At 43.3% G+C, this 20,829-nt stretch overlaps 1 protein-coding gene across 3 annotated transcripts in view; it reads left to right on the forward strand.

The window, feature by feature from the left end:
• The window catches only part of IFT80 (intraflagellar transport 80), a 187,924-nt gene that overhangs the window by 75,962 nt on the left and 91,133 nt on the right, over positions 1 to 20,829 (forward strand). For all 3 annotated transcript variants that reach the window (XM_069727415.1, XM_069727417.1, XM_069727416.1), the window contains exon 8: positions 7,223 to 7,360. In XM_069727415.1, coding sequence (XP_069583516.1) covers positions 7,223 to 7,360 — 138 coding nt within the window. The remainder of the gene's footprint in view (positions 1 to 7,222; positions 7,361 to 20,829) is intronic.

The following is a 20,829-nucleotide window of genomic DNA, read 5'->3' on the forward strand; positions in this document are numbered from 1 at the left end:
TATGTCACGAGAAAACAATGTCAGAATCGCCAAGATCCGTTGTAGCATTCCAGAGTTATAACCTCATAAAGGGACAGTGGTCAGAATTGTAAAAATTGGCCCGGTCATTAACGTGCAAACCACCCTCGGGGCTTAAGGGGTTAAACTTCCTCAATTGTAGACTTTTTTTAATAAATATTATTATTATTTATTGTTATAGTGCCATTTATTCCATGGCGCTTTACATGTGAGGAGGGGTATACATAATAAAAACAAGTACAATAATCTTAAACAATACAAGTCATAACTGGTACAGGAGGAGTGAGGACCCTGCCCGCGATGGCTCACAATCTACAAGTATGAATGTTGGCCCACGACTTTGTCTAAGCTTTTAATTTTGGCCCTCTGTGTATTTGAGTTTGACATCCCTGCATTAGAGGGTTATTCCTAATTTCATAAATGGGTATTGTCAGTGCTGGTAAAAACAAACAATTTTGCAATTTACTGCTGATTAAAATTTGCAACTGTTCTTGAGATATTAACTTTTAATTTTACAGCTTGTTGCCTAGGAGACCACCACTGCGCTGTATCTGGCTGAAGGTAGGAAGTAATGGCACGATGCCAGCCAACTTCAAATCACTGCTTACAGACTCCTTATAAAGAGCTTGTAAGCACTGCACATGTTCTGCTATCTAGCAGCGGTGGTTTGTCTCCAAGACAATGAATTGTAGGAAAAAAAAGTGTTAGGCTGTGTTGGTACGCAGCGTTTTTTCTGCTTTTTTTTTTTTTTATCTGAGGCCCAAACCTCTGAATAGTTTTTGGGTGCAAATTAGATGTGTTCTGTCTATAGTATACGTTTTATAGAATTAGTTTTCTTCACCAAAAGCTTTAAAAATGTAAAACGCTGTTACTTTTTTTTGTTGTGTCTATCGCTTTCTTATTGCTTTCCTTGGTGAAAAAAATGCTGAAATAATCTACATGCCGCAGATTTAAAAAAGCGCAGCAGTTCTTAAAGGGTTTTACCTGCAAAGTACATGAGAAAGTACAGTATGGTATCGCAGCTCATTCTTTTTGTGAGTCAAAACATATCCCTGCCTGATTCAAGGAATGTTTTACATCAAAGAAAGAATCAGCTGTGATCACGTGCTGTCCTGTCTGTATAGTCTTTTGCTTCCTACCTTGCCCAGGAGCTGTGGTATGATCAGACCATGCTCCTGTACAGTCAGACACAGCCATTACACAGTACAGGGGCACATTTATAAGATTATCTCACCACAAGAACATTTTTTTAACACATCCAATTGTGGAAATTATTAGTATTCCAAGATCTATTAATTACAATGTTGATTCAAATTAATTTTGTTTGTGTGAAAACTAGTTGAACCTCTTCACGACCTTAGATGTATCCATACATCCAGGTCGCCTGGTACTTCCTGACCTTGGACGTATGCAGGGGCGTAACTACCATGGTCGCAGCAGTCGCCACTGCGACCGGGCCCGGGGGAGTTAGGGGCCCGACAGGTCAGATGCATGCCGACATCAGCAAAAAGTTCAAAAACGGTGATTCCTCCCGCACTGCAAAATACAGACCTGCCCTCCACCTGACCTGCCGAGCGCACACATCAACTCAGAGCCGACACCTGAACTGTTAGAAAGGAAGAGCTGAAGGACCTGTGGTGACATCATCATTATCATAGGTCCTTCACCATTTATCAGCTCCGCCTCCTGATCACATGACGATGACGTCACCACATGTCCTTCAGCTCTCAGCAGCAGCTCAGTCCTGGTTGTGTGCAGCTTGTGTTCTCTGGTATCAGCCAGCAGCTGATTTCTGGTTCCTTCTGTTCCGGTGAGATGTGTATTCAGATGGGGCAGAATGTGTGTTCAGATGGGGCAGAATGTGTGTTCAGATGGGGCAGAATGTGTGTTCAGATGGGGCAGAATGTGTGTTCAGATGGGGCAGAATGTGTGTTCAGATGGGGCAGAATGTGGAGTCAGATGGGGCAGAATGTGGAGTCATATGGGGCAGAATGTGGAGTCAGATGGGGCAGAATGTGGAGTCAGATGGGGCAGAATGTGGAGACAGATGGGGCAGGATGTGGATTTGGGTGGAAAATATTTTGGCAGGGGGGGGCCCATTTGAAAGTTCGCACCGGGGCCCATAACTTAGTAGTTACGCCACTAAACGTATGGATACGTCCAGGTGATTTTACGTTCACAGGGGCTGTGCGCGCGATCGCCACTGGGTTTCAGCTGAACCAGACAGCTGTCTCCCCACACTTTAACCCCTTAAATGCTGCGTGCATGGCATTTAGCGAACAGGCACTGGGAAAAAGCCCCTCTGCTCTTGGATTGGTGCCCCCGTGATGTCATCGCGGGGGCCCAATCATTTTCATGGGGACCTGACGACATCCAGGTCACCAGTCACTAGCAAGATAACAGGATTTTTGGTTGCTTACCGTAAAATCTGTTTCGTGGAGCCTCCATTGGGGGACACAGGAACCACATGGGTGTTTGCTGCTGCAAAATAATGTAATTATTTTTTCTTCACAGCCCAATGGTATAAATTCTGTGACCCACCTATGGTAGCAATATGATCACTGCACCCCAAGAGGGATTCATTGAGAGGTGTAGTTTGCAAAATGAGGTCTCTTATAGGGGGTTCTGCTGTTTTGGCATCTTGGGGGCTCTCCAAATATGACACTACACCTTCAGACCATTCCATCAAAATTTGGGTTCCAAAATATAATTCCTTCCTTTCTGAGTGCTGCCGTGCTCGCAAACAGTAATTTTTCACCACAAATGGGGTATATACGTACTCAGGAGAAATTGCACAACAAAATTTGGGGTCCATTTTGGGGTCCATTTTCTCCTGTTACCTTGTGAAAATAAAGAGACTAAAAATGTTTGTGGAAATTTTTTTTATTTTTTTACTGCATCTAGATTAGTTCCCTGAGGGGTCTAGTCTCTAAAATGGTTTCCACTGTTTAGGCACATCAGGGGCACTTCAAACGCGACATGATTACTGCTAATTATTCCAGCAAATTTTGCATTCAAAAAGTCAAATGGTGCTCCTTCCATTCCAAGCCCTGCCGTGCGCCCAAACAGTGATTTCCCTCTACATATGGGGTATCTGCATTCTCACTAGAAATTACACAACAGATTTTGGGTTCCATTTTTTACTGTTACCCTTGTGAAAATAACAAAAAAAAATGCGTCTAAGGTAAAATTTGTGTGACATAAAGCTAAATGTTCATTCTGTTCCTAGCACATTCCAAAAATTCATGCTCCTGAAGGGTTAATAAACTTCTTGAATGTGGTTTTGAGCTCTTGGAGGAGTGCATTTTTTAGAATGATGTCACCTTTGGGTATTTTGTGTCATATAAACTCCTTAAAGTCACTTCAAATGTGATGTGGTTAAAAAAAAAAACGGTTTTGTAACGTGTTATAAAAATTAGAAATTGCTGATTAACTTTTAACCCTTCTAACTTCCTAGCAAAAAAAATAAAAAGTTTCAAAAATTGTGCTGATGTAAAGTAAACATGTGGGATATTATTTATTAACTATTTTGTGTGACATGACTGTGATTTAAGGGCATAAAAACAAAAATTTGAAAATTGCAAAATTTTCAGGAAATTTTTTTTTTTTCATAAACCCGTTATAGCGCAGAAATTTTACCATTATCATGAAGTACGATATGTCACATAAAAACAGAATCCGTGGGTTCCGTTGAATAATTCCAGAGTTATTGCCACCTAACGGGACACTGGTTAGAATTGTAAAATTTGGCCTGGTCATGAAGGTGAAAACAGCCTTGGGTGGTGAAGAGGTTAAGTTCAGGCAGGAGAAAGAAATAAACAAGAGTGTGGATGAGATTTCTGAAATCTCATAGCTTTTGCTGGTACTGTAATAAGCAGCTTATAATTTGCATTAAAAAATACTACAAAAGCGCTACATATAAACTCTCAAAACAGTTGAAAAGTTTAATAAGCGATAAATTGCAAAATTGCTTGTATTTTTTTGAGCGCTATCCGACAATATGTATTTATGAAAATGAGGCTAATCCTTTTTGTATTTCTGTTCCTTGCCTATGATGGCAGAGACTGTAGGGTACAGTGTTTGGCTATTTATCGGCCCATCGGATGTTGACCTTAAGTTGGGAGTCACACATAACTATATCGTTAACGATATCGTTGCAACGTCACGCTTTTGGTGATGTAGCAACGATCCCGCTAACGATCTCGTTATGCGTGACAGCGACCAACGATCAGGCCCCTGCTGGGAGGTCGTTGGGGAATGATCAGGACCATTTTTTGGTCGCTGATCACCCGCTGTGTTCACTTGTAACCAGGGTAAATATCGGGTTACTAAGCGCTGGGCCGCGCTTAGTAACCCGATATTTACCCTGGTTACCATTGTAAAAGTAAAAAAAAAAAAAAAAAACGACATACTCATTCTGATGTCTGTCATGTCCCCCGCCGGCGTCCACAGGGTTAAAACTGCTTTCGGCAGGAGCGCTGCTAATGCACGCGCTCCGGCCAAGAGCTTCCCTGCACTGACTGTGTCAGCGCCGGCCGTAAAGCAGAGCACACGCTGTTACTGCCGGCGCTGACAGTCAGTGCAGGGAAGCTCTCGGCGCAGCGTTCTTGCCGAAAGCAGTTTTAACCCTGTGGACGCCGGCGGGGGACGTGACAGACATCAGAATGCGAGTATGTAGTGTGTTTTTTTTTTTTTCTTACTTTTACAATGGTAACCAGGGTAAATAACGGGTTACTAAGCGCGGCCCCGCACTTAGTAACCCGATGTTTACCCTGGTTACCCGGGTGCTGCAGGGGGACTTCGGCATCGTTGAAGACAGTTTCAACGATGCCGATGCCTGATCGTTGGTCGCTGGAGAGAGCTGTCTGTGTGACAGCTCCCCAGCGACCACACGACGACTTACCAACAATCACGGCCAGGTCGTATCGCTGGTCGTAATCGTTGGTAAATCGTTTAGTGTGACTAAAGCTTTAGCGGCACTGACATGTGGCTACCGCTCCTCACTGCAGTCACAGAGGACTCGGATCCTTCAGCCTTGGTTATCTCCATTCTGAGAAAACTTCTTTAAGCCCTTCATGACCGGGGGATTTTTCATTTTTCCGTGTTCGTTTTTCGCTCCCCTCCTTCCCAGAGCCATAACTTTTTTATTTTTCCGTCAATTTGGCCATGTGAGGGCTTATTTTTTGCGGGACGAGTTGTACTTTTGAACGACATCATTGGTTTTAGCATGTCGTGTACTAGAAAACGGGAAAAAAATTCCAAGTGCGGTGAAATTGCAAAAAAAAGTGCAATCCCACATTGGTTTTTTGTTTGGCTTTTTTGCTAGGTTCACTAAATGCTAAAAATGACCTGCCATTATGATTCTCCAGGCCATTACGAGTTCATAGACACCTAACATGACTAGGTTATTTTTTATCTAAGTGGTGAAAAAAAAATTCCAAACTTTGCTAAAAAAAAAAAAAAAAAAATTGCGCCATTTTCCGATACTCGTAGCGTCTCCATTTTTCATGATCTGGGGTCGGTTGAGGGCTTATTTTTTGCGTGCCGAGATGACGTTTTTAATGATAGCATTTCGGTGCAGATACGTTCTTTTGATCGCCCGTTATTGCATTTTAATGCAATGTCGCGGCGACCAAAAAAACGTAATTCTAGCGTTTCGAATTTTTTTCCCGCGATCAGGTTAATACTTTTTTTTAATTGATAGATCGAGCGATTCTGAGCGCGGCAATACCAAATATGCGTAGATTTGGTATTTTTTTTATTGATTTATTTTTATTGGGGCGAAAGGGGGGTGATTTAAACTTTTATGTTTTTTTTTATTTTTTTCACATTTTTTTAAACTTTTTTTTTTTACTTTTGCCATGCTTCAATAGCCTCCATGGGAGGCTAGAAGCAGGCACAATCCGATCGGCTCTGCTACATAGCAGCGATCTGCTGATCGCTGCTATGTAGCAGAAATGGAGGTGTGCTGTGAGCGCCGACCACAGGGTGGCGCTCACAGCCACCGGCGATCAGTAACCATAGAGGTCTCTGGGACCTCTATGGTTACAATATACAAGCATCGCCGACCCCCGATCATGTGACGGGGGTCGGCGATGACGTCATTTCCGGCCGCCCGGCCGAAAGCGGTAGTTAAATGCCGCTGTCTGTGTTTGACAGCGGCATTTAACTAGTTAATAGGTGCGGGCAGATCGCGATTCTGCCCGCGCCTATTACGGGCACATGTCAGCTGTTCAAAACAGCTGACATGTCTCGGCTTTGATGCGGGCTCACCGCGGAGCCCTGCATCAAAGCAGGGGAGCCGGCATCGGACGGTATAGTACGTCCGATGCCGGTAAGGGATTAAAATCCATTTAGTCCAAAAGTCTTTAAAGGATGCGAATGATATCGAATTATTCATGGTTTTATACAAGAGGATGCATTTCATCCAGCAAACTGTGGGCCTTTCTTTTTCCATTAAGGGTAAGTTCACACTGGGCGTTTTTGCTGCTGTTTTTATGCTAATTTTCAGCTGCTTTTTACAGTACCAGCAAAGCCTATGATATTTCAGAAATCTCATGCACACACATTGGTTTTTTGTGTGATCAGTATTTTGTGCTTTGCTGCTTTTTTTGGACATAGAACATGTCACTTCTTTCAGCGTTTTTGCTGCGTTTTTCACCCATTGACTTGAATGGCTGTTGAAAAACGCTGCAAAACCACAGGTATCATTATTTGCTGCATTTTTGCTGCTGAAAATTCAAGGACATTAGCATGGACAAAGAGGGGAAAAAAATGCACCAAATACGCAACAAAAAGCACACCAAAAACGCACCTAAACCTGCGTTTTTAGCGCAGCTTCTTTCTTGTCAAAAAGATCAGGTTTTGCTGCAGAAAAAAAAGCTGCAAAAACGCTGTGTGTGAACTTACCCTAATAGTAGTTGATCTATCACTGCCTCTATGCACATTAGCTGAAAACGTGAATTGGGGTCTCTCTATTCTCCCCCCAATAGATCCTTTTGTTTTCAATGTAGTTACATTGCTGTTAGGGGTATCTGGCAGCAGTTTCCTAAACTCTTCCCATTGGAAACACATGAATTCTCGGTTAAGGTGTGTGTTTTTCTGGTTTCTGCATATGTTGTGTGCGCCCGAGTCTCTGGGCACGCTCGTGTTTCTGTGCATATCTGCATATGCCAAACCTTAGTGTCTATTTTTCCTCTTGAAGGTCTGGGACAGCTACGGACGAGCCCTCTACAGCTCCCCATCCCATGAATATCCCATCACATCTGTTTCCTGGGCACCTGACGGAGAACTATTTGCTGTGGGCTCTTTCCATACTCTGCGCCTGTGTGATAAAACTGGGGTAAGGATGGCTCTAAATTCTTAAATACGTAGAATGGCTAAAATGCTACAATTTATTGAGGGAGAGAAGAATTATTTTGATTTAATCCTGATTCCGGAGTGATCGGCGTTACACTAACCCTCATAGGACAATTCTGCGTCTTCAGGGTGGATTTAGGAACTGCAGAGAAAATAAGTTGTTAGGAAAATCCTTAAAGAGATGAGCTTTTCTTTTCCAAGCACTATTTACCATGTATTCTGGGGAGGGGTGACTGACCACAGTATATTAACTAAACTTCATGGAGTAGAAGCAGGGGTTGCAGCTGCAGCCAGCACCCAAGGGTAAAGGGGACTCGAGCTATTGTGTTTCCTTCTTGTTCTTGTCCAAGCAGCTGGCCTCCGGGGGGTTCTCCATGTGCATTTCTGATTATTGTGGCTCCCAGTGATATCATTGTCTTTGTTGGAGAGATGCTAATAATATTACCAGCATCCCCATGATTACAGTATTTTAGTATTCCGTAGACGCCTGCCATAGTACCTTCAGCTTGGGGGAGGCCTGAGTCTGCGAATTGGATCTAGTTGCATGAACCTCCCTACTGGAAGACCTACAAAAATGACAAAATATACTACATACAAATAAATGCAGGGTTTACACTAATCAATACTGAGACAGAACAATGAAGAGCAAAGGTAGGTTATGTATATAAGAGCAGTAAATGTGCAGAGTAACCTTTACAGTAAGAAACATATGGCCCCTGTGCAATACATTAACACATGTGCAATAGCTATTCAACAAGTAACCATCATGTGCAGTTATCATGTATGAAGAAGGAACTTGCACTTGACTTATGTTCAGCAAATTGGAGGTTCTCCAATACCATCAGTATTTTTACCCAAATTGCTTGTTTGTGAACATAGAAATTAAAGCGATGTCAGTCATTGCTGATGTTCAACAGTAGAGCTAGACTGACAGTTTGGGCGACAGAGATCCACTGCCAGGTCCCCCTAATGTCACGTTCTGAAATGTCCCTTGCAGAAGGTGCTCATGGATTCAGTCAGGGATACTTCAGTACTAGCTTGCTCCAGCAGCGCATGTGCAGTGATGCAAGGTGTACCGGCCCAGCTCCATCTTGCACTGCACATGCGCAGGACCCCTCTGGAGCTGGATGACGTGCGCCTCTCTAATGGTGGTTATTCGGGCCAGGAGTATGACTCCTGAGGAGACTGACATTGCCACTGGACTCTTCATGGGTAAAACACCCTACTTTGTAACTTTATTATTTCCTTTCCAACATTTCAAGAACATGAATCCTTTTGCCATCTACTATATAAAGCTGAATGTGTGTGTGTGTGTGTATGTGTGTGTGTATGTCCGGGATTGGCATCTGCACCGTCGCAGCTACAGCCACAAAATTTTGCACAGTCACATGTCTGGATCCTGAGAGCGTCATAGGCTATGTTGTGAGGTGAAATTTTAACCCCGCGCGTTCCAATTCACCAAACAATTTTGCCCCTATCTACATAATGGGGAAAAGTGAAAGGAAAAGTGTTGGAGGCAAATTGACAGCTGCCAGATGTGAACAAGGGGGACTTAAAGAATGAGAGCGATGGCGCAAAAGAGTATATACCGATCAGTTGCTAAGGTGGGGCCCCGACATGAGATACTCACCACACATTGGGATATGAACACACACACAAAATGCGCCGCACACTACCACGTGCTTGAACACATATACCACTCTCAGCACACATTTCACCACACATACACCAACCTCGCCACATAAAAGTCGAAACACAAAAGTCGCCGCTCAAAACTCGCCACGCGCAAAACTCGCCACATGCAAAAACTAGGCTCACGCAAAACTCGCCACAAGTGCAAAACTCACCTCATGGAAAACTCGCCACACGCAAAACTTGCACACGCGGAAAAATTGCCGCATGCACAAAATTTGCAACACATGCAAAAGTTGCCTCACACAAAACTTGCACATACTCAAAAGGCACCAGACATAAAACTCACCACGCGCAAAACTCGCCATGCGCAAAACTTGCTGCACACAACTTGCTACACTAACCTGTTACATGCAACTCGACACACAAAAAGTTGCTACACGCATGTTGTCACACAAAACTCATCTCACAAAAGTCGCTACATGCATGTCGCCACACACAACTCAACACACACAACTTGACAAACGAAACTCGCCCTAAAACACACACAAGTCTGGTATTAGCCTTCAAAAATAAAAATCTGATTAATAAGCAGACAAACTACAAGAGCAACAAATGTACCATATAGGAAATACAGCAGCTGTCAGTCACATGACCTGTCTATTATGTGTATGTGTGAGCTAATATATACTGCCAGGGGGAGGGCTTCCTGTTGGCTGGGGAATTATCAGGCTGCCAATTTATCTTACAAATACTGAGGTAAAAATACTGAGCAAATAACGTGTTAACGAGGTCTAATACAGGAGATCACACAGGTATATACTATATACAGGAGAGATAACACACAGGTATATACTATATAGAGGAGGAGATGACATACAGGTACATACTATATACAGGAGAAGATGATATACAGGTATATACTAAATACAGGAGGAGATGACACACAGGTATATACTATATACAGGAGCAGATTACCTACAGGTATATACTATATACAGGAGGAGATGACATACAGGTATATGCTATATATAGAAGATGACATACAGGTATCTATAATATAACGCTGGGAGCGTCACTCTGTCCGAAGCCTTAATAGACTGCGCAGGCGCGACGCTCCCAGCGTTACATTATAGATGCCGCCGAGAGCAGGGGGTCGAGAGCACGGGGAGATGCCGCCGAGAGCAGGGGGTCGGGAGTACGGGGAGATGCCGCCGAGAGCAGGGGGTCGGTAGCACGGGGGCGCCGTATGTGCGCCCGGCACAGAAAGTTTTTACTTACGCCAGTTCCGGCGCCATTGTCTTTCTCCTCCTGGTGCCGGAATCGGCGCCTGCGCAGTACGCGCTTTCCGGCGCCATTTTATTGAAGACACACTGCAGTGTCTTCAATAAAATGGCGCCGGAAAGCGCGTACTGCGCAGGCGCCGATTCCGGCTCCAGGAGAAGCAAGACAATGGCGCCGGAACTGGCGTAAGTAACAAATTGCTGTGCCATGAGGCTGTGGCACTTCATGCCACAGCCATTTGTTACTTACGGCATTTCCGCCGCCAATATCTTTCTCCTCCTGGTGCCGGAATCGGCGCCTGCGCAGTACGCGCTTTCCGGCAGTGTCTTCAATAAAATGGCGCCAGAAAGCGCGTACTGCGCAGGCGCCGATTCTTGCTGCCGGAATAGGCGCCTGCGCAGTCCGCGCTTTCCTGCGCCATTTTCTCGAAGACACCTGCAGTGGAGCCGGACGATAGGTGAGTATGGTATTTTTTTTTTTTTTTTATATGGCAGCAGCATACGGGGGCATATAATACAATAGTGGCGCAGGATGGGAGCAGCACATGACAGAACGGGCGCAGGATGGCAGCAGCACATGACCGAACGGGCGCAGGATGGCAGCAGCACATGACATTACGGGCGCAGGATGGCAGCAGCACATGACAGAACGGGCGCAGGATGGCAGCAGCGCATGACATAACGGGCGCAGGATGGCAGCAGGATGGGAGCAGCACATGACAGAACGGGCGCAGGATGGCAGCTGCGCATGACAGAACGGGGGCGCAGGATGGGAGCAGCACATGACAAAACGGGAGCAGGATGGCAGCAGCGCATGACAGAACGGGCGCAGGATGGCAGCAGCACATGACAGAACGGGCACAGGATGGCAGCTGCGCATGACAGAACGGGCGCAGGATGGCAGCAGCGCATGACAAAACGGGCGCAGGATGGCAGCAGCGCATGACAGAACGGGCGCAGGATGGCAGCAGCACATGACAGAACGGGCGCAGGATGGCAGCAGCACATGACAGAACGGGCGCAGGATGGCAGCAGCACATGACAGAACGGGCGCAGGATGGCAGCAGCACATGACAGAACGGGCGCAGGATGGCAGCAGCACATGACAGAACGGGCGCAGGATGGCAGCAGCACATGACAGAACGGGCGCAGGATGGCAGCAGCACATGACAGAACGGGCGCAGGATGGCAGCAGCACATGACAGAACGGGCGCAGGATGGGAGCAGCACATGACAGAACGGGCACAGGATGGCAGCAGCGCATGACATAACGGGCGCAGGATGGCAGCAGGATGGGAGCAGCACATGACAGAACGGGCGCAGGATGGCAGCAGCGCATGACAACGGGGGCGCAGGATGGGAGCAGCACATGACAGAACGGGCGCAGGATGGCAGCAGCACATGACAGAACGGGCGCAGGATGGCAGCAGCACATGACAGAACGGGCGCAGGATGGCAGCAGCACATGACAGAACGGGCGCAGGATGGCAGCAGGATGGGAGCAGCACATGACAGAACGGGCGCAGGATGGCAGCAGCGCATGACAACGGGGGCGCAGGATGGGAGCAGCACATGACAGAACGGGCGCAGGATGGCAGCAGCGCATGACAGAACGGGCGCAGGATGGCAGCAGCACATGACAGAACGGGCACAGGATGGCAGCAGCACATGACAGAACGGGCGCAGGATGGCAGCAGCACATGATGGAGACCATATACCAATATAAATGCTCGCCACCCGGGCATAGAACGGGTTCAATAGCTAGTATACTATATACAGGAGGAGATGACACACAGATATATACTATATACAGGGGAGATGACACACAGGTATATACTATATACAGGAGGAGATGACATACAGGTATATACTATATATAGAAGGAGATGACATACAGGTATATACTATATATAGGAGGAGATGACATACAGGTATATACTATATATAGGAGGAGATGACATACAGGTATATACTATATATAGGAGGAGATGACATACAGGTATATACTATATACAGGGGAGATGACACACAGCAGGTATATACTATATACAGGGGAGATGACATACAGGTATATACTATATACAGGAGATGACATACAGGTGTATGCTATATATAAGGGAGATGACAAACATGTATATACTGAGGTGAAAATGAGAGGTGTGAGGTGAAAAATGAAAAGGTGTGAGGAGGAAAATGAGAGGCGTGATGGAAAAATAAGAGAAGTGACGTGCTATAACTAACCACAGATATTTACTATGCCCAGGCAACGCCGGGCTCTTCAGCTAGTCCTAAATAATAATGGCCATATGATAAGTTTTCTTTAAATGTTCTTTCTTTCATAAAAGTTGTCAGAAACTGGTGGCTTTTTATTGCCCTTCATCCCGATAAGAAAATGTCCAATCTCTGCCCAACCTGAGTAACTGAGCCGATGGCCGTGATCTCTGCATAATACACGGCCACTTAATATTTGTAACTTGCATCCTGACCAGTACATAGATGAGCGACACCCAGCGTGCCGGGAAGCTGGGCACTGGGGCGGCTGTTGTTTCACCTTTATTGTGCCACATGGCAGCTTGAGACAGGGACTGTGGGGTGAGCAGCTTAGCAACGGTCAGGTCCACCTTTGTTAAGAAGCAGCTGGGGATTGGGCTGGAGAACAGTGCAGCAACAGATGACCTCATCCGTAGTAAGTTGTGGATACAATTAGGACTATCCCTCAGGATGTGACCTTGCCACAGCTGTGTCACAGCCAAAATAGGCACCAGATTTGTATATTCACATAAGCCGGCCAGCATGGGCTATCAAAGCTTCCCCTGACGGGATATTCCCCTTGTTCTGGACAGGAGTAGGAGTTTTTTTTATTGTCATGTACACAGAAGAGCCTGACTCTCCGTCCTCCATGGTCCCCCAGGCCTCCGTTCTGACTGCCATCTGATGCCTGCATTGACACTATAGAGTCTTCTCCATAGGCAGGAGGCTCCTAGGAAGTAGTCGGTAGGGGAACGATTTATTTCCTATTAGTTTAATGTCTTAGTTAAGAGATTGTATAACTGCAAATTAAAAAACACTAAACAAATGACCAACATAATAGAATCTTCTCCTCCGATATTACTTCTTTGCATTTTCCGCCAGTCGTTCTTCATTTGTGTTAATGGAGTTTGCAAAAAAAAATGTGACTGTTTCCTAGACTTTTTACTGACATCATTTCTGTGCTGAAATCCTACTCTGTGAAAAAAATCTTTTGAATTTAACTTTTTTTTTTTTTTTTAAGATTGCATTCGCCAATGCTGTTAAGAGCTATAGTCAGAATAAACCAGATTGTGAGCAATTGTGACTTGGACATGCGTTGTTCCGTGGCACAACGATGTGCAGAAATCACACATGCTGATTTTCTTAGTGCTATGCTCCCTCTGCTGGACACGGCGTCCACATGGAGGGAAATCCAGGTGTAACCCACAGACACGGGAGGCAGGATATCGGATTCATGAGATGGACTGGGAGTGAGTTTGTACATAAATTCACATTATCAGTTGCTGTGCTTTGTTAAAGCTTGAGTGCATGCAAAATAGTGGAGTCATATCATGGAAAGAAAAAGGAAATATTAATGGTTTAAAAATATATAAATTCTAAACACTCCACTTTCTTTAAAAATAAAGACATTAAAAAATAAGCATCATTGGGTCTGCAAAAGTCATTTTGTCAAAATATGAAATGTGTCCCATATGATAAAGTGAAGTTAAAAAAAAAAAATCTAAATTCCCAAATTTCTATTTTTTTAGTCACTCCCCCTCCCTCAAAAAAGGATCCATAAAAAGAGATTAAAACACTGTATGTATCCTAAATAATAGCATTAAAAAACTGCACATACCAAAGTCCTCACAGAGGTCCACAGGTAGAGAAATAATCTAAAAGATAAGTTATGGATCTATGAAAATGGCAACAAGTTTCTAAAAATTTTCATCACTTAGAAAAAAAAACAAAATCTACTCTAGCTTGGTATTGCAGTGATCGCACTGACCTGGAGAATCATGTTGCCTGATGATTTTACTGCATAATGAACTTTGTGAAAACAAAACCCAAAAAACTAGGGTGGAACTTTTTTCAACGTTTTGCATTTGCCTGGAAGTTTAGTTTTTTTCCCCATTTATTTATTCAGTACATTATATGTAAAAGTGAGTAGTTGTAGTTTAGAATGACCCTAATCCCAAAACAACCCTTCTATGGCTGTGCTGATGGTAACATAAAAAGTTATGACTCTTGGTAAGCCAGCAATGAAAATTGTCCGTGTTGGGAAAGGGTTACAGTTGTTTTTTTTGTACGCGTTGTTTATTACGTCGGGGGCGAAGCGTCCAGCATTACATGCAGGCTACACTACATGCTCCATATGTCACAGTATAGTGCCTCGGCATCTGACTATTATTCATGGTCACATTTGTGAAAAACACTTGTCTGTATAAAATGGGCCCATAACTTCATAATAGTAATGGCGGAACTATGTAACCTGGATCCATAATATGTTTATCTTGCATAATGCCAGTTATGAAACATATGCAACCAAAGTGGTCATGGAGGCAGGGATTGTACTGAAGAATGATTAAGCTTCATCTTAGCTGAAAATGGCTGGTAATAGGGCGCAGTAGGCTGCAGGATTTCACCTCCCAATCTATTTATATGTGCAGGTAGCTCTTTCATAGACAAGTCTAGCAACAGCTTTATATGACCAGTCTGTTACTGAGAAATCAGCCTTTGAATTGATATGCAAATGAGGCTAAAGAGCCATTTGTAGATTTCAAGCCTCCGTCACTCCAGCTCTATTTCCCACTCAGCACCGCCTCCACTTGCTTCACTGACCGCTCCTTTGCCTGAAGTCACACACATAGCAGCTGGAAGTCAAACAGGAGGAGGCGGCACTGGGCGGGGAATAGAGCTGGAGTGCCGAAGGCTTCAAATCTACAATAGCTCTTTACCCTCATTTGTACATTAATTCAAAGGTGTATTTCTCAGTAAGGAATGGACTGGCCATGTAAAGATATTTCTGGACTTGTCTTTAAAAGAGCTGCATGCCCATATGCCCATATACATTTTCTGGGCAGTGAAATCCTGCGTACAGATATTTTCTGTAACTGTACAGTAAAAGTAGACGCATCTGTTCTTCATTCACGCCAAACTTATCTACCTTTATTTCCTTCTTTGCCACCTATTCAATGTAATTGTCTATAACTGTATAGCAGTTCTTCATGGAAGCTATTGCCACCCAACACTAATAAAGTACTAAAATTAGGAACACCGCCTTTGTCCTTTCAGCCATGCCTTCACCTTGTGGGTACCCATCCCATTGTAGACCACAGCACATCTTACAAAGAAAAAAGAGGGGAGCCTCCGCACGTCCGTGTAAGCCAGAAACGTGTCAGTCTGTGCCACGTGTGGAATACAATTTTAAGGCTGTGTGCACTCGTTGCAGATTTTTCGCGTTTTATTTGCTATCAAAACGAGATAAAAACGCAAAAAAAAGCATATGTATGCATCCCATCATTTAGAATGCCTTTCGCAATTTTTGTGCACATGTTGCGTTTTTTTTCCGCAAAAAAAAAACACATTGCGGTAAAAAACGCAGCATGTTCATTAATTTTGCGGATTTTTTGCGGATTTCCCACTATATTATTGCATTGGGAAATCTCTGGAAAAAAACGCAAAAAATCCGTAAAAAAAAAAAACTTGTGCGGATTTCTTGCAGAAAATGTCCGGTTTTGCTCAGGAAATTTCTGCAAGAAATCCTGACGTGTGCACATAGCCTAACATTGATTTTTGAACGGATTACTAAATAAAGAAACAAAAGGTATTAATAAGAATGGGAAGTGCGGTGATTGCCCTCCTCCGTATTTGTAATGTGTGGTTCTGAATTATGTGTATTTCCACTTCTGTCTGTACATGTGTGATAGCGAAGATTCACTTTTCAATTGTGTTCTCTGTATTTTTTTGTTACTTTTTGTTTGGAATTTGCAAGTAAAAAAATAGAGAAAAGAAACAGGCAAGGTATTTATTTAGAGGGTATAGAAGGAAGACAAGTCTTGCTGTGTGTGTTATTTCTTTCTTAGGTTAGTACTTCTTATTTTGCAGACAGTAATATTGCTCCTATTCTCCGCAGCCTTTGTGTATTCTATACTCTGCATATCGCCAACTACATACAGAGCCGAGAAGTCCGCTGCCCTACATGTGTTCGCCCATAAATTAGGCGTCCCCAACATGAAGTCATAGGTTCTTCTCCTTCTGTTTTGTGAGTTCACGGGAATTTGAACAAGATGTATTTGTTTTGCGAAGTGACGATTAATTGTAATATAATACTTTAAATGTGCGGCTAAAACTGCTCTTATTATACTCGGTGATTTAGCTGAAAGAAAATTAGACTTGATAAGTAGCAAATGGCTGTCAGAGGTGAAGGTTGAGGGAAGGTTAGCGGAGTTGGATCCAAACAAAGAGAGTCCTGACTCAGCAGTATCAGAACAGTTTTTTTTTTCCCGCCACCCCCCCCCCCCTCCCCCTCCCCTCCAGGCTTTTCTGCTTGAGGTTTTTTCTGCATTAATCTTTAATTATGCCCACACTTCAGGTACACGGAGATGTGTAAACCTCTCCCCCTCTTCCTTAGCCTGGTAATAAACTTCCAGTATAAACCCATCCTAAGGTCTATTTCTTTTCTAGGCACACGTGTACATACTATTCTTCTCCATTTCACCCATATTCCCCGATCAGTGCGTGCAGTGTAAGGAGATAAATGACATTGTCTGACACGAGGGGCCCCGCCAAGCCCTCTGGCAGAGTCATTAGTTTTCAGCCATTAAATCATTATCTTCTTAGACAACTCAAACGTGCTCCAGAGAGTATGGCCTCCTCCTCTGTGCCAGATTTGTGTTCTCCAGGTCTACACCATCGCCACCAAAAGCTAGAAAACATCTCTATCCTCTTCATTATTGCAGATCTTGGAACGATGGTCTACAGCTCATTAAATCCTTACTGTATATTTTGGTGAAGACTTCAATTTCCATATTCTTTATCTACTATGACCAAGGGGGCACAAGGGGTTATAGAAAAATATTAAGGGTTTATGGTGACTCTGGTTTCCTCCCACACTCTAAAGACATACTGATGGGGAATTCGGATTGTGAGCCCCAATGGGGACAGGGATGTCTGTAAAGATCCAAGGAATACAGTGGCGCTAAATAAATAATAATTGTAAGTCTGTTATGTCAGACTACTTCACGAGTTTACTCCCATCTTCCTGAAGAAAGGGCATGGAAGGAATGAGATAAGCAGTGGAGGGGAGGTCTCGGAGAATAGAAGCGGAGTAAGAAAAATATAAACTAAGACCTGTTGGCAGTCACTCATCCCTGTAAACACGCAATTGAAAATTAAGTCTACCAATAAGTGTGAATGGACACCAAAAAATATTAAATAAAAATATTTTATTATTACAACAAAAATAAAAACTGTCGACAATAGACAGGGTAGAAAACATGTAGAGGAGACACAGTTCTATGTAGAAACAAATATGAAGTGGATATACAGTACAGACCAAAAGTTTGGACACACCTTCTCATTTAAAGATTTTTCTGTATTTTCATGACTATGAAAATTGTACATTCACACTGAAGGCATCAAAACTATGAATTAACACATGTGGAATTATATACTTAACAAAAAAGTGTGAAACAACTGAAAATATGTCTTATATTCTAGGTTCTTCAAAGTAGCCACCTTTTGCTTTGATGACTGCTTTGCACACTCTTGGCATTCTCTTGATTAGCTTCTAGAGGTAGTCACCGGGAATGGTTTTCACTTCACAGGTGTGCCCTGTCAGGTTTAATAAGTGGGATTTCTTGCCTTATAAATAGGGTTGGGACCATCAGTTGTGTTGAGCAGAAGTCTGGTGGATACACAGCTGATAGTTCTACTGAATAGACTGTTAGCTGTTTTTTTCTTGCCATAATACAAATTCTAAGTAACGAAAAATGAGTGGCCATCATTACTTTTAGAAGTAAAGGTCCATCAGTCCGAAAAATTGGGAAAACTTTGAAAATGTCCCCAAGTGCAGTGGCAAAAGCCATCAAGTGCTACAAAGAAACTTGCTCACATGAGGACCGCCCCAGGAAAGGAAGACCAAGAGTCACCTCTGCTTCTGATGATAAGCTTATCCGAGTCACCAGCCTCAGAAATCGCAGGTTAGCAGCAGCTCAGATTAGAGACCAGGTCAATTCCACACAGAGTTCTAGCAGCAGACACATCTTTACAACAACTGTTAAGAAGAGAATTTGCGCAGCAGGCCTTCATGGTAAAATAGCTGCTAGGAAACCAATGCTAAGGACAGGCAACAAGCAGTAGAGACTTGTTTGGGCTAAAGAACACAAGGAATGGACATTAAACCAGTGGAAATCTGTGCTTTGGTCTGATGAGTCCAAATTTGAGACCTTTGGTTCCAACCACCGTATCTTTGTGCGACGCAGAAAAGGTGAACGGATGGACTCTACATGCCTGGTTCCCACCGTGAAGCATGGAGGAGGTGTGATGGTGTGGGGGTGCTTTGCTGGTGACACTGTTGGGGATTTATTCAAAATTGAAGGCATACTGAACCAGCATGGCTACCACAGCATCTTGCAGCGGCATGCTATTCCATCCGGTTTGCGTTTAGTTGGACCATCATTTATTTTTCAACAGGACAATGACCCCAAACACACCTCCAGGCTGCGTAAGGGCTATTTGACCAAGAAGGAGAGTGATGGGGTGCTACGCCAGATGACCTGGCCTCCACAGTCACCAGACCTGAACCCAATCAAGATGGTTTGGGGTGAGCTGGACCGCAGAGTGAAGGCAAAAGGGCCAACAAGTGCTAAGCATCTCTGCTTTGGTTGTGGTATATACTACGTGGGCTGTGTTATATTATACGTGGGCTGTGTTATATACTACGTGGCAGGGTGGATTTGATTTAAATCTAACTGATTTAAATCACGATTTAAATCACGATTTAAATCACTAGTCAGTAAGGCTTGATTTAAATCAGTGATTTAAATCAAAGTTTCTACCTAAACTAGTTCTTGCTACTTTAACATGCAAGTAGATGAAGATTTTTAGAATCACTTTTTATATTACTTTTTTTCTCCCCAGTTTAATGGGTTAATCATTCATATTTGGACACCACTGTTCTGTTGTACTTAGGAAGGAGAAAAATAATCCTGACCTTAATAACAATTTAAATAGATTTATTCAACTGAAACAATAACAACATTACAGCATAAGTTATTTGCTTAAACAAACATCCATGTTTGTTAACTAATTTGGCTAAACAAAATATATATATATTTTAAGAAACTTAGACTGTCAGCCCAGCCGACACATGAAAAACTTAAATACTACTGTCCCTGCTGTCCTCTGTAGCTCACTTGTCGTCATCTTCATCATCATCATCATCTTCTTCTTTGTTCATATTCATAATCTGGAAAAGAAAGACAAGCTTTCCTGCTTTATTGGGTCCCAACAGATTTCTCAATTTAGAATGAATGAGTCCAAAGGAAGAGAATATTCTTTCAACGCCTGCAGAAGAAGCTACTGCTGTTAAAAGTGAAATCATTACTTGAACAGTCTCTAAATCCAAGCGCTTAAGTGACTTCCACCAGTTTATTGGTGTGACCTTCCTTAAAATATCTTCAGCAAACATATATTTCTTGAATGGTTCCCCCTTAGCTCTGAAGTTTATTATAGTTGCCATTAAAGATGGATGATTGCTGGATACCCATGTCATAGCTAACTCCTCTTCCTCAGCACTTAGGTTGTGACCCTGATATTGGATATTGACAATATTTGCCAAAAAATGAGCTGGAGTCAGTGCTTGTCCCATTCGTTTGTTTACTGCTTGTAATTTAATTCTGTCCATGTGTAGTTCTGTTTTTAAGTGTTCACTCAGTTCCTTCCAAATTTCAACAGCATCCGCAATAAAACAGCTATTTTTCTGTATTTTGTTTAAAGCTTGAGAGATGGGTTTCAGGAAGCTCAGCATATGTTCAACATTTCTCTTAAGCCCAATGCTGAGGATTTTGGCCGTGACAGTGCCATCTATTTTATCTCGATTTTCTTCACAAAGTGTCATCAGAATAGGCCAGTTTTTGATATACTGCTCAAAACAGTCCACCACAGAGTTCCATCTAACATCTTGTGGGAGCGTTAGCTTGGTTCCACCCATCCTTTTCAGAGCTGCTGCAGCAAAATGATTATTACGGAAGTATTTAGCAATTTCAACAACATTAGCCTTTATTTCTGGAACACTTAAGTCTTTGGCTAAGAGGTGCAGCAAATGAGCACTGCAACCATATGTTATTAGCAGCTTTGTATTCCCTCCCTGCTCTTCTAAATCTCTTCTCATCTTGGATACGTTTGCAGCATTGTCAGTGACCAAACTGCATACTAGACATTTGATTTTTTGTTCACATGTCGTTATAGCTTTTACTGCCACTTCTTGTAAGTATTCTGCTGTGTGTGCATTTCCTGACGTATC

This window comes from Ranitomeya imitator, chromosome 5 (genome assembly GCF_032444005.1).
Source record: "Ranitomeya imitator isolate aRanImi1 chromosome 5, aRanImi1.pri, whole genome shotgun sequence".
NCBI classification, from domain to species: Eukaryota; Metazoa; Chordata; class Amphibia; order Anura; family Dendrobatidae; genus Ranitomeya; species Ranitomeya imitator.